The following is a 16344-nucleotide window of genomic DNA, read 5'->3' on the forward strand; positions in this document are numbered from 1 at the left end:
TGAGTTGCTACAAGCTACTGAGGCGGAATCTGTCCAAATTTTGACAAATGAGGAAAATAAAACAATGGCCCACAGACTGGAAGCATTCAATATACATCCCAATTCCAAAGAAAGAGGACCCCAGGGAATGCAGAAATTATCAAACTATTGCCTTAATATCCCGTGCAAGTAAAATAATGCTCAAGATTCTACAACAAAGGCTCTTCCATATATGGAGCGAGAAATGTCAGATGTCCAAGCTGGATTTAGAAAGGGAAGAGGCACCAGAGATCATATTGCGAACATACGTTGGATAATGGAATGGACCAAGGAATTTCAGAAGAAAATCACTCTATGTTTTATAGATTACAGTAAAGCCTTTGATTGTGCAGATCATGAAAAACTATGGAAGGACATGGCAAGGACAAGAGGCTACTGTAAGAACTGAATATGGAGAAACTAACTGGTTCCCAATCGGACAGGGTGTGAGACTGGGGTGTATTTTATCACCTATATCCAGAACATCATATGGAAAGCGGAATTGGACCAAGATGAAGGAGGTGTGAAAACTGGAGAAATATCAATAATTTATGCAGACGATACCATACTACTAGCAGAAACCAGTAATGATCTGAAATGAATGCTGATAAAAGTTAAAGAGGAAAGCACAAAAGCAGGACTACAGCTGAATGTCAAGAAGACTAAAGTAATGACAACAGAAGATTTATGCAACTTCAAAGTTGATGAGGACATTGAACTTGTCAAGGATTATCAATACCTCAGCATAGTCATTAACCAAAAGGGAGACAATAGTCAAGAAATCAGAAGAAGGCTAGGACTGGGGAAGGCAGCTATGAGAGAACCAGAAAAGGTCTTCAAATGCAAAGATGTATCACTGAACACTAAAGTCAGGATCATTCAGACCATGGTATTCCCGATCTCTATGTATGGATGTGAAAGTTGGACAGTGAAAAAAGTGGATAAGAGAAAAATCAACTCATTTGAAATGTGGTGTTGGAGGAGAGTTTTGCAGATACCATGGACTGCGAAAAAGACCAATAGAGGGGAAAGTGTTCTTGCACTCAGGTCCTGCTTGTGGGCTTCCCCCAGGCACCTGGTTGGCCACTGTGAGAACAGGATGCTGGACTAGATGGGCCACTGGCCTGATCCAGCAGGCTCTTCTTATGTTCTTAATTGGGTATTAGAACAAATTAAATCAGAACTATCACTAGAAGCTAAAATGATGAAACTGACATTATCATGGGAAGACAGAATTCATTAGAAAAGACAATGCTGGAAAAAATAGAAGGGAGTAAAAAACGAGGAAGACCAAACGAGATAGAATGATTCCATAAAGGAAGCCACAGACCTGAAATTACAAGATCTGAACAGGATCGGAGATGGCTGATTTATAGGGTCGCCACACGTCGTATTGGACTTAAAGGCACATAACACACAGATCCTTCCGGGCCTTGTTACATGTGGTAACATCTTGTGGAGCACCTGCAGGTCAAAACTGACTACCACTCCACTGGCTGCGAAGCCGGGTGAGAGGACGGCACGACTGTCAAAGTTTTCAGAGCCGAGCACGTAACTCGCACTCACGAAAACGCCCAGCTAAGGTAGTACGCCTATGCCCTTACTTGGGAGTAAGTCCCACTGAACAGAGTAGGGCTTACTTCTGAGTAAGCGTGCGCAAGGCGGTGCTGTTAGGTACTCTCCACGCGTTGCTCTTGTTACCATGGAGTCGGAGGAAGAGGGCGTTTCGCGCAGCCACGCGCACAGTGCGGAGAAGGGCTCGCCCTGATTCCACGAGCTGCATGCCTGCACTGTCTGTAGTTCTCGTCGACCTTTCTTCACCTCATCAACCAGTAAGTCCTGGTAGCTCACTTAAAAAAAATTATGTAAAGCTTCAAATAAGCCCACGTTGCAGTCCACGCTTATGCTGTGATATTACAATATACATAAACAAGCGGACTCGCCTCCTCCCGTTTGTTTTCTAAATCTGCGACGCTAATAACATAGAATTCTTATCTTGCAGGACCTTTTACTGGAGAGGGCACCGTCATCACTACTCTCCGGAAGCTAGAGTGGCGCCTGCGTGGTCTGGCAGGAGAAGATGGCGGCGTTGTCGGAGTTAGATTGCAAAGAGTCGCATGAGCGAGATTGCGAGGAAAAGGCTGATGATGGAAGTGGTTTTACTCTGGAGGAGGTGCTGCGCCTCGGGGGGTCCAAAGTAAGGGAGATTCTCCGAGGCGACCAGTAAAGGGGGAAAGGGACATACCCGGATATCGTTTTCCTTCCACGTGGTGGAAGGGGGCGAGAGCTTTGAGTTAGCCTGGCTATTATGCCTTGGGAAGTATTTACTTAACTGGCGGGGTTTCTCTAAAAGAGCATATTGTCGAATTTTTGTCTCTTATGTTGCACCGTTTTTAAAAAAAGAGATGGAGATAAAGCAGCAGTCCTGCTGTGTGTGATACGTGAGGATTTTGGATACAGCATTCTGTGACAGTCAACGATTTTTTTTTCATTTTTAAACTTTTCTTCCTCTCCCACTGGTTTTGTATAACACCTTCTGGCACCATAAAGACCAGCAGAGCTATTGTAACGTAAATGTATGTCTGTAAACATTTATGTTGGTCACTGATTCATAAGGTCACCATAAGTCATAGTCGACTTGAAGGCACATAACAACAAAACACTTATGTTACAATAAGCCTGTTGTCTTTAAACTTTTTTATGCACTGCCACAAATTAAGGAAGAGCTCTAATTTTTGTAAATCTTTTTAGTCAGTCCAATAGAAGTTTCAGCACTTTGAAAGCAAGTGGGACATTCCTAAGTTTAGGAAATTGATTGCATTGATGGATATTTCAGAGACATGTGTCAGTTAGAAGCAGTAATGGGTAACAACATTTCATGATGGTCTACAATATGCGATCAATGATAGTAGACAACAGATCTATTGAGTCCCTTCCATTTCTCTTTCTTGTGGACTTCCAAAAACATCTAGCAGTTGCTGTGGAAAACAGGATGTAAAACTAGATGGACCTTTGGTCTGATCCAACAGGACTTTTCTTCTTATGGTGGATCAATATTATCTAGCTCTTGTACTATTCTTGTGCCTGCTTTTTTGCCTACTCTGCTTACTGAGATCCCAGTTTAATGTAAAGGGCAAGTATTGACTTTTTTACAGGCTTGTAGATGTATATCAACTTTCCTATATGTTTCAATTCCCATCAAAAACACCTGGAGGGTATCTGGTTGGTGAAAAGTGATGTATATTAAAATACAGAAAAATCTATTTACTGCTTCTTTACTCTGTCTCCAGCAAGCATACTACTGGGTTCCTTTTCTTGTAGAAGCTGTCTACATATGTTATAAATCTGTATGATTTGAGTGTTTATTGTGTACGTATTGTCAAATGATATCATCCATATTCCATAAATACATTAATGAGATACCATGTCATTTTGTTTTATACAGCAAGATTATATCATGCTTGCTGCTTTGGATGAGACAGAAGAAGTTGTAGATGGTGGCAGAAAAGGAGCAATTGATGATCTAAAGCATGGTGAACTGGAGGCATTTATAAATTCACTGGGTGTGAGCAAATATTCAAAGCAATTCCTATTGGCAGAAGATGAAAAAGAAGAGGAGGGAACAGCAGCTGAAAGAGAACAAAAGCTACAGAAAAAACAAAAAGTCAACCAAAAGGAAGTAAGCCAAACTACAGTTGAAAAGAAAGAAAACCAAGTGAAAGGAAGTAAAGGAAAAATACAGTCAAGTAATGCCAAAGATAATAAGAAAAAGCCAGTTCCCAGTAGTACACTGCTGGGAACAAAGAAGGACAAGGAAGAAGTCGTCTTTCAGTTTCATGAGCGGCAGGTGCTGCTGATAAAACCGGGGGGCAAATGGTATGATTTGGAGTATACAAATGAATGTTCTGCTGAACCCCAAAATCAGTCTCTTGTATTCAAGTATAAGGCCTTGGCTCAAAAGCTGTACCAACAGGAGGCAGACATCTACAAGAACAAGACAAATCTACGGAAAGGATCATCATCTGCTTGGATGAAAACTGTAGTATCGTCAGGGACTCTTGCTGACAGAATGGCTGCCATGACCCTTCTTATTCAAGATACTGCTGTCCACTCACTTCAGTTTATAGAGACCCTGGTGAATCTGATCAAAAAGAAAGGTAGTAGAAGGCAGAGCTTAATTGCCTTGGATACTTTCAAAGAGCTTCTCATGACACATCTTCTACCAGACAGTCGTAAGCTGCACACTTTCTCCCAACATCCTTTGGGCTCTCTGGAGAAGCTTTCAAGTGGCAATAGAGACTCAAGGGACAGGCGCTTGATTTTGTGGTATTTTGAGCATCAGCTGAAGCACTGGGTGGCTGAATTTGTGCAAGTGTTAGAATCACTGACTCATGATCCCCTGATGGCAACAAAAACTCGTGCTCTTGCTGTTGCTCATGAACTTCTTTGTAACAAGTCAGAGGAAGAGAAAGCTTTTCTGGTGCAGTTAGTAAATAAACTGGGAGATCCTCAAAACAAAGTAGCCACCAAAGCATCTTATCTTTTAGAGACTTTGCTTTATAAGCATCCCAACATGAAAGGAGTGGTGTGTAACGAAGTGGAGAGGCTTCTATATAGGTCAAATATTAGCCCCAAAGCACAATACTATGCAATCTGCTTTTTGAACCAAATAGTTCTTAGCCATGAGGAGAGTGAACTGGCTAACAAACTCATTACACTCTACTTTTGCTTTTTTGGGTCTTGCATCAAGAAAAAAGATGTTGAGTCCAAAATGCTTAGTGCTCTATTGACAGGGGTGAACAGAGCTTACCCTTATGCTCAGACTAGTGATGAAAAAGTAAAAGAGCAAATGAATACTTTGTTTAAGGTGTTGCACCTTGTGAACTTCAGCACTAGCATCCAGGCCTTGATGTTGCTATTCCAAGTAATGGACTCTAATCAGACAGTATCTGACCGATATTACACCGCCCTATACAAGTAAGCATTCCATACATTTTGATGTATCTGCTAAATATATTCTAGAATATTTACTGTTGATCAGTTTTTAATGGTTTATGCAAATGTAAACTGTGTACATATATTGATGGTATGAAAAATTCACTTCTTCCACCTTTGCATAACAACAATTGCTCTATCTATTTTTGGCAACTGATAGGTACACTTTTGCTTGAAAGCTCATGTCAGTGTAAACTAGTTAGTCTTAAAACTGGCAGTTTGTCTTTATTCACCTACAGTAGGGCCCCACTCATATGGCAAGTTAGGCTCTAGACCCCCGCTGGAAAGCGAAAACTGCTGAAAAGCGGATCAGCTGTAGTGTGGGGGTCTGGAACCCAACCCACTGATTTCACCAGAGGAGGAGAAGATCAGATCTTCCCCTCCTCGGGTGCGATCAGCTCAAGCGCGAGTCTGATTGCTCCAGAAGAGGAGAAGATCAGCTGTAGCACGCTACAGCAGATCTTCCCCTTCTCTGGCGCGATCACCTGGAGTGCACGAGTCTGACCGCCCCTGAGGAGGAGAAGATCAGCTGTAGCACGCTACAGCAGATCTTCCCCTTCTCTGGCGCGATCACCTGGAGTGCACGAGTCTGACCGCCCCTGAGGAGGAGAAGATCAGCTGTAGCACGCTACAGCTGATCTTTCCCTCTGGTGTGATTGGCTCGAGCAGGGGAATGTGATCGTGCCAGAAGAGGAGAAGATCGGCTGTAGCAAGCTACGGCTGATCTTCCCCTCCTCCGGCACGATCAGCTGGAGTGCGTGAGTCTGACCGCCCCCGAAGAGGAGAGGATCAGCTCAAGCGGGGGAGTCTGATTGCGCCAGAAGAGGAGAAGATCAGCTGTAGCACGCTACAGCTGATCTTCCCCTCCTCTGGTGTGATCAGCTGCAGGGAGCTCCAGCCCCCCTCCAGCTGATTGCCCTGCTGCTGCCGTATTTATGGAACGCGGAGAAGTGGGGCCCTACTGTATTGATTATCCTTGAATGAAGCAGGGTTGAGGCCAGAACCCCCTGTTGTCAACAGTTTTTTTTTCTCCTGCCTCTGAACTCATTCTGGCTTCTCATTCGCACGTTTATAGCACAATCTTAAGTGGAGTGGGGAATCAAAAGTGGCTGATGCTCCATATTTCCAAAGCCTTGTTGGCTTGTACCACCCAGGGCAAGAGGTGGTGGTGGTGTGTGGCGGGGGGCATGCTTCTTTTTGCTCCTGTGGTTCTTGCTTTCTTCAATCTTCCCCCGCTCCCCTCAGTTGAAACAAATGGTAGATATATGCTCATGGAGCTTTCCAGGCACAGTGGGTGCTTCATGAGCAAAGATTCTCTCCACTGTCACAGAGGCATCTCCATCCCATACTAACTCCCTCCAGCAAGTGGACCTGAGGGCTAGGGTATCCTTGTTAATGTTCAAATAAAACGGGTTTAAGTGAGTAGGGGGAGTTTTCACTCAGTATTGTTAACTGTAAATAAGTCTTCGAAATGCAATGCTTTCATTAATATATTTAATAAGTTGTAATTCTAGGACTTTAGTGTAAAGTGGGAGCTATTTAATTAATAGAGTGAGTAAAAAAAGCTGTATTTTGCGTCAACAGTAGTAGGAAATGATGCAACTGTCATTTTGGTTTATACTACAAATTCAGGAGAATGAGTTACTTATTTATAAATAGGTCAATGCTTGTAATTTTCTTTTTTCTGCAGGAAGCTGCTGGACCCAGGATTAGCAGTATGTGCCAAGCAGTCCATGTTTCTCAACCTTGTCTACAAATCTTTGAAAGCTGATATAGTACAGCAACGGGTGAAAGCTTTTGTGAAGCGATTGCTTCAAGTCACCTGTGGTCAGATGGCACCGTTCACCTGTGGAGCTTTGTACCTTGTGTCCGAACTTCTGAAAATAAAACCAGGGTTACGGGTACAGCTGCAGGATCACGTGGTATGATATTCCTGTTAAATGATTTTTCATACTCTGTCTTTGTACTACTAGCTGTTGACAGTCTGCTTCTAAAGTCTGCTTCCAAAGCTGGTTTGCTTTACAAATGAGATGAGTGGCTTACATTTGTTTAAGAGTTATCCAGTATTTTATCTTTCTTAAAATCATTTCAGTATTGCATATTTTAGTTTAAAAGCCACTATGATGTGGTGGTTTGCATCTAGATACACTCTGGAAGGGATGAGCAACTTGATTTTACACTGAGTAGCACTAGTGGAAATATATTAGGGGTGCAGGACAATATGTATTTGTGCAAATGAACAAACACACATGTTATTGCATGCCATTCACAGTGTACACTTTGTTTTCATGAGCACAGTAGATGACAAACTATGGATTAGATATTTTACACTTTGATTTCTGAATGTAAGTATTGTAGAATGTCTCCCTATAGTATTTCAAAACTTGAAAAAGCTTGGTATATTGGCTTGCAAGTTATAGAGCTGTAATTTTCATTTATTTAAGAATTTCTCAAGTTGTCTTCAAGATAGCTATCAATTCATACTAAAAATAAAACATACCAAATTTCCAAATCTCTGATTGAGCAATATCTTCATTAGGGCCAGCTAAAATGTACAAAATATTAAGGACACCCTGTACATTTTAATTAGCTACAACAGTGATTATAGCACCAGAACCAAAAAAATGAAGCTTTCATTACCCTTTTGTTTGTGTTAAGACTTCCTTTACACTTTTCCTTCTGAAGGCATGCTAATTCAGTCACATTTTGTGTCTTCTACTTTGTGGGCTGAAAACTTAAAAACCAAACACAATGTAAACCAGTGCTTGAAAACTCTTAACAGTGCTTGTGGACAGCACAATCAAGTGCATGTCTATTCAGAAGTAAGTCCCACTGAGTTCACGGGGACTTAGCCTGCAAACCTATATACACTGAGGCTAAGTCCCACTGAACTCCGTGGGACTACCTCTGAGGCTGCAATTCTATGAAAACTTACCAGGAAGTAAGTGTAATGAACTCAGTGGAAATTGTGTCTCATTAGAAATGCATAGGATTGCTGTGTAAGTAACATTTTTCTCACCCTGACCTGTGCTAGAAATGTTCAATAAAACAAAACACAAATTCTGTTCCAGGAAGTATATTCATATTGAAATATATTTTTCAAGTAGCAGACTTCTCTAACTTCCCTACTATCACTTTCACTCTTGGATTTCCCTTTCCAAGGTATTGCTTGGTGTTCAGGAGGAGTATTCCATCTTTCTTTTTGAGTTGTCATCTCAAACCACTTGAGATGGTTGTCTTCCAGTTGCTTGCACTTCTTTATCAGAGTTTTATATAATTACCGCTCTGGTTTTATGGTTCTTCTTAAAACTGGTTCATTTCTTAGGAATCTGATGATGAGGAACGTTTTCATGACCTCGAAGAAGCTGAAGAAGAGAAGGAAAAACTTGTTGGTGCAGATGAACAGACTAAAAGTAAAAGAACCGGAGAATCTCCAAAACCAGTTTCAGAAGCTTCATGGGTACATCACCACAATCTAGCAGGTAAAAATGTTTGAAAAATTGTGAGTGAGCTTTGTCTGCCAAATGTTGAATAGAGTATTTCTGGTCCTAATACAAGATACTCAATACAATGCAAACTTTAATTTGAAGGGCATTGCCTAAAAGTGACTTTCCTTATCCAAAACTTGTTTATGTGGAGAAGGTTGAGGGAGCCAAGGGAGGCTGTGCATTGTTTGGATGCACCATCAGTAGATAGGACATTGCCAGGGCTGTATTTTATTGCTGCTGTAACAGCTAACATGAGAAGCACACTTCTTAATTGGTCTTCCCCTGCCTCTTATTTCTATTGCTGTAAGTAAACAGTGTTTTAAAAAGTCACGTCTCATGTGAGTTAGGCTGTTGTCATTTCCAGTTTGCAGAATGGGAAATGAAGCCATGAGATTTTTGGCTGCGGTCATGTGAATCTAGTTCTCCAAAGTCCAAGCTTAGAACTCTACTTTCTTGTTTAATCTGGTTTCTGATCCATTCTAGACATGTGGCAGCTCTCTGTAATGATGAGGGTATTCTTTTTTCTACTGTAATAGCACCAGATGCTCCAGTTGCACTAGTAAGAACTGTTTGGCCAGCCAGGCTACTCTGCTATCTAAACTAATATGCATTTGTGAACCAGGTTGTATGAAATTAGAGCAGAACACAGATTTTTGTTGTACTTTTGTGGTGCTAATGCAGAAGGAGTCTCTCTCCTGTCCCATCCTGTTAGATTAGGAGTAGCCAAACATGATGCACATTAGATGTTTTGGACTACAACCCATCGGTCCCAGCCAACATGCCCAGTGGTCAGGAATTATGGGTGTTGTAGTCCAGAACATTTGGAGAGTGCCACGTTGGCTACCTCTGTGTTAGATAACTAAGAGTTCCTATTTTAAATGTGCATATCTCTTTGTGTTTGAAGGCATAAGACATCTCTTCTTTTTCAGGTGGCAAGAGTTTGGGTAGCTATGACCCATTACATCGAAATCCTTCATACTGCGGAGCTGATAGAACAAGTTTTTGGGAACTAAAGAAGGTACTGATGTTAGATTTTCATGGACAGAGTTCTCCAGGAATTAAGATGTTTAGGAAGGAATAGGAAGAAATCTAGCCTCCTCCCCCCGCCGAAACTTCCATTTAACAGTCAGTGGGTTTAGGCAATCCTTAATTAGGTAGAATCATTTCATTGGGTTGGATCCAGACTTAACTATACTTGGAGTAGGCCTGTTGTAATCAGTGGGATAAGTTACATTCCATGGATTTCATGGGCCCATTCTTAAGTATGGCATCAATCCATTGCATACATTTTAAGGGGACGTGAGCCTTGTTCAAAGGCTAATTCTTGCAGTCTGTCTTATGACTTTATACTATAACAGGACTGAGATTCTGCTGTCTGCAACTTTTGAGTTTCTTGTAGCTTCAAAGTACAATTGTTTTCATTGGAGCTGTTTCTCTGCTTGCACAGATGTTGACAGTATTTCCTCTGGATAAGCAGAGCAAATATAGGTTCTCTATAAACTTTGTGCAGTATTAATCTTTGATCGTGGTGTACCTCACTTTAAAAAGCAATACTCTGTCTTAACAAGCCTTTATCATAACAGGCAACACCTTCTAATCCGCACTGTATTTTGCTGCCACCAGGACCTTTACCTTAGGTCCAAATCCTTACACTCTTCAGGATGTGAGGATAGGTGTGAACTTTTAATATTACATTGCATTACTCCCCTTCTGTTCAGTAACTGAGCATTAGGCATGGGATGATGAGAACAAAACAATCTTTATTAATACATTTGATGAATATAACACAATAATATGTCACAATTCTAACTGACCCTAACCCTATACTAACTCTATATATAAACCAGACCGTAACTGTCTCTGTCACTCAGTCCTATCAGTCCCCATCTCCTGTCCAACCCTTTCACTCTCCAAAACTATTCCCTATCAAGGTCAAAACAGCCCTATTTGAATCCTCAAGTACACAAACACTCTCTATATCTATCACACTCCTCTTCCCCCTCCGCTCTCTCAACCAGTTACCATTCATATGCAAATACTCCCTCCATGACTCATTCACTCAACCAAACACTACTTACTGTAAACAACATCCATTTAAACATCAGTAACATCACAGTAACTCGCTCTTACACTTCTCCTTGTTCACTTACAGCAAGTGGTACATAATGGGTTGTAGCTAATGATGTTGCTCAGCTCATGATTGTCAGTGGAACGTGGAAGGAAATATTTTTTGTCAATTCCCTCTCTCACCTGTACTTCCCTTTCCCTGCTTAAGTTTGCTCCACAAGGTTAGGCAATCCTCCAGAGCAGATGGGTGTGTGTGTGTGTGTGTGTGTGAAGAGTTGGGGGGGGGGAGAGGGAAAATTTCTGAAAATGTCTTCCTTCCCTGTTTTTTTAACTGAGAGAAGCATTACCGTCCATTGAGTGTCACCAGCGGATACAACCTAATGTGTGGCCAGCTTCAACATAGTTTTGTTGGGAAAAAAAGAGTTTCCCCCCCCTTCAGGCTTAAAAACTGTCATGGTTCCATTTAAGGGAAAATACCCAAATCTGTCATGTACATATGGACTAAGGGCTGGCATCTTACACCAGAGATAGTCAACATTGTGCCCTCCAGATGTTGTTGGACTAAAACTTCCATCAGCTCCAACCAGCATGGCCATGCACTCTGGAGGACACCACGTTGGCTATCCCAGATGTAAATCTGACAGCCCCCATGTAGAAGCTGCTGAAGACAGCTCTGTGTGACATCTTCTCCACATAGGGGATGATAATTTAGCAGTGCATACCATTTAGATCCTCTTCATAGCACAGGGAGTTCCCATACTAGCACCTGCTGCAGGAGCTAGCACAGAGACTGTGCAATGAGGTGGATCCATGTGATAAAAGAGATGCTTCTTGTTACATCTCCTATGTGAAGTTGTTTCCAGAACCCTCTGCGGGGTGTGTGTGTGTCATGGCAGCTTGCTTTCTGACTTCAAAGTTATTTGGGTAACAATAGCAATAACTGGAATGGGTTTGCATCTTTTTTTAGGTTAAGATTTTAATTTAACCTTTTAATACAGGTGCCAAAAGTTGTATTAGAATAAAATGGTACATTACAACTTTGATTTTATTTTTCCAGCTTTCAGAACACTTCCACCCATCTGTGGCCCTCTTTGCAAAAACTATTCTAGAGGTTAGTTGAATTTCTTATTTTTTCCCCACCACTTTGGTTGTCATCTTGTCGCATGTGCATGGTAATTTGGATTGTATGTGTAGAGCAATCTCCAGTTTTTCCAGACATTCTCAATTACTGTGAAACCAATTCGGCCTAGGTTTGCCACCTTGCTGTAGCCCTTAAAGCAGGGTGATAAGGCAGTTGTGTTTCTCTACAGTCCTGTTGTCTTTCTCACCCATTGTGTGGTATACCTGAAATCCTACTTACCAGGGCAGGAAAAGCCACTGCTGCTTTGTCTCTCTGCTTTGCTTTAGGAGATTTGAAAGGGCTGTGTCTGGCAACATTTTTCATCTTTACCTCCTTCTGTGACTCAGATTATTATCAAGACCACTTATTTTCTCAGTTGAATGAATTTAATGGATGTGGTCCTGTTGTCATTTCTATCCATGTATTTCTTGATGCAAACTGACACTATAAATGTTGACTTTGTTTCAGGGGAATTATATTGAATACTCAGGTGATCCTCTCCATGATTTCACACTAATGAGATTCTTGGATCGCTTTGTGTACAGAAATCCCAAAGCTCATAAAGGCAAAGGTATGGATCCTAGCAACTTTTGTCCAGTGTAGCAGCTCAAATAAGGTTAATAACACAGTTTTATATAATTTCTAATGCAGAGAACACCAGCAGTGTGGTAATGCAACCAAAGAAGAAACAGTTTATGGGTGATGTGCGAAATCTTGCAGGTAAGTAAAGACCTTTCATTCTAAAAGATTATAGTCAGTGTATCCTGATCATAAATACAACACCTTGTAAGATCCATCAGTTTCAGTAGAAGATATTTGCACAGTGGCTTTTATCCAATGATATTGTTCCATTCATGGAAGGCTCTTTGATTCAGTGGATGCTTCCATGAATGGAAGGTGGGGATTTTTTCCTAATTTCTCCTGCAGCCCCCACTCTCTTCTGGAAGGCCTTCCATTTTATGGAACAGATTTGAAAGCACAGGCTTGGGGAGACGAATTGACAAATACCATCTCCCCCTCCCCCCAGAATTTGTGATCCAATGGTTCAAAGAGACTTTTGTGGACAGAAGAGCAGCGTTGCATGTATCCAAATAATGTTTTAAGCATTGGTATATAGAATAAATTATAGTGCCACACAGAAATCTTTTGAGTAGGTAATGCTCTTTACTGTACATACCTTGACAGAATCGTATTCCTTTTATTGTATCTGAGTCACAGTGAGTAGGAAATACTATGGTTCAAGGTTTGTGCAAGCAAACGGGGTGGGGAAAGGCAGTCAATCAGTAACCTCTGTGTTTTTTTCACACTTCTTAACTTATCCCTACTTCAGCAGGCAGTTGGGTAAGTTAAAATTATAAGCTGATTTTTTACACTGCATCTCCTGGTAGCTCAGAACTTTTCTGGTTTTGCACTTAGGTAATATCAATTTCTTTCTTTTTTTCCCTTCTCAATGACAAAATAGCCCTTTCAGAAGAAAACACAGCTTCTTTAAAAAAGGAGGGAGGAGGGATATAATAGGATACTGAGTTAATTGTTAGACTCTCAAAACTAGGATCCAAATGATGTTAACTCCTTAACATCATGACTAAGGATATTCATATTATGTAAACATCAATGATATACAATAGTGGTTTGTGGGAGTTTCTGCTTGTAATCCATGTTCCCAAGATATCCTATAACCACATTTCTTCTGCCTAAGTAATCTAAGCAAGAAAAATTACTTAAGCTTATATGGAATGGATTATATAATAGATTTACTAGTTCTGATGTTACTTAATGGGAGGTTAATTTATTGGGTTTTTATTTAAAAGATATGTCTTTGTGTGTTCTGAATTTCTTGGGATTATTTTTATACTGTGTGTTAGACCCAGTGCTTTCAGTCTCTTCTCAGGAGAGGTTCTGCATTGCTGTGATAGTTCCTAGTTGGTTTTCTTTGTCTGTTCTGGGTCAAAGGAATCCTTATTGAATATCAAATAAGGGTGGCTAAAAGAGTGTGAGTTTAGCCTTATGTTTTGAGCAGTATTTATATTTCTATCTATACTGGAATGTCATTTGCACTTCCTTACAAAATGTGGATTATGGAGTGGTTAACTGCTGTCCTTAATGTTTTTATTAGCTTGACACATGCTTTCTGTTTTATTAGAAAATATTACACTTTAAAACTGAATGTTTTAATGTACAGTGTTCCAAAAGCCAAGATCCATCAGACTTGAAGAATCCCTTGATACAAAATAGAAGTTGGGAAAGCTATAACCATTTCATTTTAAAATGCAAGATATGTGCTAGCTTTGGATCCAAACTGAAAGGAAGAACCATGTTTTAATTTTCTTATTAATCATATCTGACATTGCGAAGAGTATGTGGCTTGCATGGCCATAGTTCCTAAAATGAGAATCCTAAATTCCAGATTTGGTTTTTCTTTGTCAGCCCTACACTCTGTGTGTGTGTGTGTGTGTGTGTGTGTGTGTGTGTGTGTGTGTGTGTGTGTGTGTGTGTGTGTGTGTGTGTGTGTGTGTGTGTGTGTGTGTGTGTGTGTGTGTGTGTGTGTGTGTGTGTGTGTGTGTGTGTGTGTGTGTGTGTGTGTGTGTGTGTGTGTGTGTGTGTGTGTGTGTGTGTGTGTGTGTAATTTCATTCTGTACTCAGAGGTTCAGTTGATTACACTAGATTGATTGATTTTGAAAGTGGCAGCCCTACCTGAAAACATTGGTTAGGAAAAAATGCGTGTGACATTGCATTTGAATAACTTTTATGAAAAGTTTATATGATGAAACAGCAATCATTCCTGTATTTCCAGTGAATAGCAAGGAGTTCCTTGCACAAGACGAGACCAAAATCCCAGTAGATGAAGTTTTTTTCCACAGGTAATAAAATCTTTTAATGATACTTTTATGCATCTGGTACACTTAACTTTGTTTATTTGTGGAGAGCTATTTCTTGGGAATGGTTAGTAGTATTACAGTTTTCATTTGTGAAAGTATTCTTGCAAATCAGTTCTATACATTTTTATAGGATAGGGAGATCGCTCCCAGGGAAAATTTATATTTCAAATTATTAGATGCAAAGAACAGTTTTTAAGACCCGTGGAGGAAAACTTTTTAGAGTGTTGGGTAAAAGACATCTCTCTCCAGACAACAGTTCTTTGGAAGGTTCTGTACAGTAGCAGCTCGAAGACTGTTGTTTTTCCGGCTTCCCAACATTGTGTGTTACTGCCGGTTACCGGGGTGCGGATGGGAGCAAGGCAATGGAAAGCTTGGCACTAGTTCCATATGCCACAGTGAAACAGCAGGAAACTTGCCCAGAACTGTGCTAACTTGGCTCAGGTTGTTCTTGTCATACCATCAGCATCTATAGCTATGGTGGGATGCACTAGTTGGTTGGCTGTGGGTTTTTCCCCAACCCTGGAGAAGGCATTATACATAATGCCTGCTTGGAAATAATCCAACTGCTTATCTTATATGGCTAGAATAAGAATCTGGAAATCTGGCTTGTACCCAAGAATTTCTGACTCAGAAATAACCCCATCTGTAGACTTCTGGGAATGACTTGTCAGTTAAAATGGGTAGGAAGGAATTGCCTTTTTGTGTATGTAGGCATTGTGCAGAAACAGGGAAAGTGCTAAGTAAGTATTAAATGTGGGGAGATAACGGCAGCTGTTACAAAGTAAACCAAATTTTACATTATCATTCATGATACAATGGAACATCAAAGCAGTTTTAAATGTTTGCAGTAGTGTTTTACCTTGGAGGAGGGGGGAGGATTTTTATTTCCATCCCCAAGCACCACGTGACAATGTGACTTTCTCTTGACAGTTGGAAAGAAATGCCCTCACAGTAGCCCTGAACCAAAGGCTCCGTGTCAGCAAATAAATGCTTAGGTGGGAGTGTACTGAAAGTTGTAATGTCACACTCTGATTAATAAGCCTGCTACCTTGATGCTTCTGGGTGATCCTAGCTCAGTTGTCTCTATGATACATGGGGGGGGCACCTCGGGCAAATGCGCCCTCCAGGCTTCTCTGTTTGGATCCTTCACTTGCTCTGCTTTGCACCTCAAATGTTTCCCCCTGGCTGGAAACTGCCTTTGAATTCGGATAATGCCTCTTGCTTGTCTGGATGGAGGATAGAGAGTGATGCGTGTCTGTCTGTGTGAACCACCCTACTGTACAAATCTAACATTTACATTCATTGCATCACCCACTTTTGTTTGTGGCCCTGCCCACCACTGGTATGTGGCCCCTGGAAGGTTGTCCAGAAGAGAATGTGGCCCTCTACCTGAAAAAGGTTCCCCATCCCCATTGTAATAGGTGCTAATGACTTTAAAACAACATACTTGATGTTTAAGCGAGTTTAACTTATTGAATTATCCTTATCACAACTTCAGCAAATCAACATATCTTCATAACCATGTTTTATATGAATGTGATTTTTTTTAATACTCAGATTTTATAAAAGATTAGACATGGAAAAGGAGAAAAGGAAACCTAGGGGAGATGATGAAAGTGTAGAAGATGTGGATGACGATGAGTTTGAGAGAGCACTAGGTAAGGCTATTCCACCCTGTTCTATTTTGTACCCCAGCCAGCCCATAATCAGAAATATAGAGTACTTTGGCTTCCCTTGAAGATGGGTGGTAATTTGTTGACAGGTCTTCTAAGGATGC

At 40.9% G+C, this 16344-nt stretch overlaps 2 protein-coding genes across 8 annotated transcripts in view; one reads left to right on the forward strand and one right to left on the reverse strand.

The window, feature by feature from the left end:
• Positions 1-2105, reverse strand: part of NDUFAF7 (NADH:ubiquinone oxidoreductase complex assembly factor 7) — a 16056-nt gene extending 13951 nt beyond the window's left edge. For 2 of the 7 annotated variants that reach the window (XM_061624680.1, XM_061624676.1), the window contains exon 1: positions 1623-1811. In XM_061624680.1, coding sequence (XP_061480664.1) covers positions 1623-1722 — 100 coding nt within the window. In that variant the 5' untranslated portion in view covers positions 1723-1811. The other 5 variants (XM_061624679.1, XM_061624677.1, XM_061624682.1 and 2 more) reach the window with 5 other exon arrangements.
• CEBPZ (CCAAT enhancer binding protein zeta) overlaps positions 1523-16344 on the forward strand; it is a 26995-nt gene continuing 12173 nt past the window's right edge. The window contains exons 1-11 of the mRNA XM_061624663.1: positions 1523-1850; positions 2021-2215; positions 3464-4995; positions 6704-6935; positions 8339-8495; positions 9431-9519; positions 11626-11679; positions 12157-12259; positions 12340-12408; positions 14483-14549; positions 16125-16225. Coding sequence (XP_061480647.1) covers positions 2099-2215; positions 3464-4995; positions 6704-6935; positions 8339-8495; positions 9431-9519; positions 11626-11679; positions 12157-12259; positions 12340-12408; positions 14483-14549; positions 16125-16225 — 2521 coding nt within the window. The 5' untranslated portion in view covers positions 1523-1850; positions 2021-2098. The remainder of the gene's footprint in view (positions 1851-2020; positions 2216-3463; positions 4996-6703; positions 6936-8338; positions 8496-9430; positions 9520-11625; positions 11680-12156; positions 12260-12339; positions 12409-14482; positions 14550-16124; positions 16226-16344) is intronic.

The sequence above is a fragment of the Rhineura floridana genome, chromosome 4 (assembly GCF_030035675.1).
Source record: "Rhineura floridana isolate rRhiFlo1 chromosome 4, rRhiFlo1.hap2, whole genome shotgun sequence".
In the NCBI taxonomy this organism is placed as follows: Eukaryota; Metazoa; Chordata; class Lepidosauria; order Squamata; family Rhineuridae; genus Rhineura; species Rhineura floridana.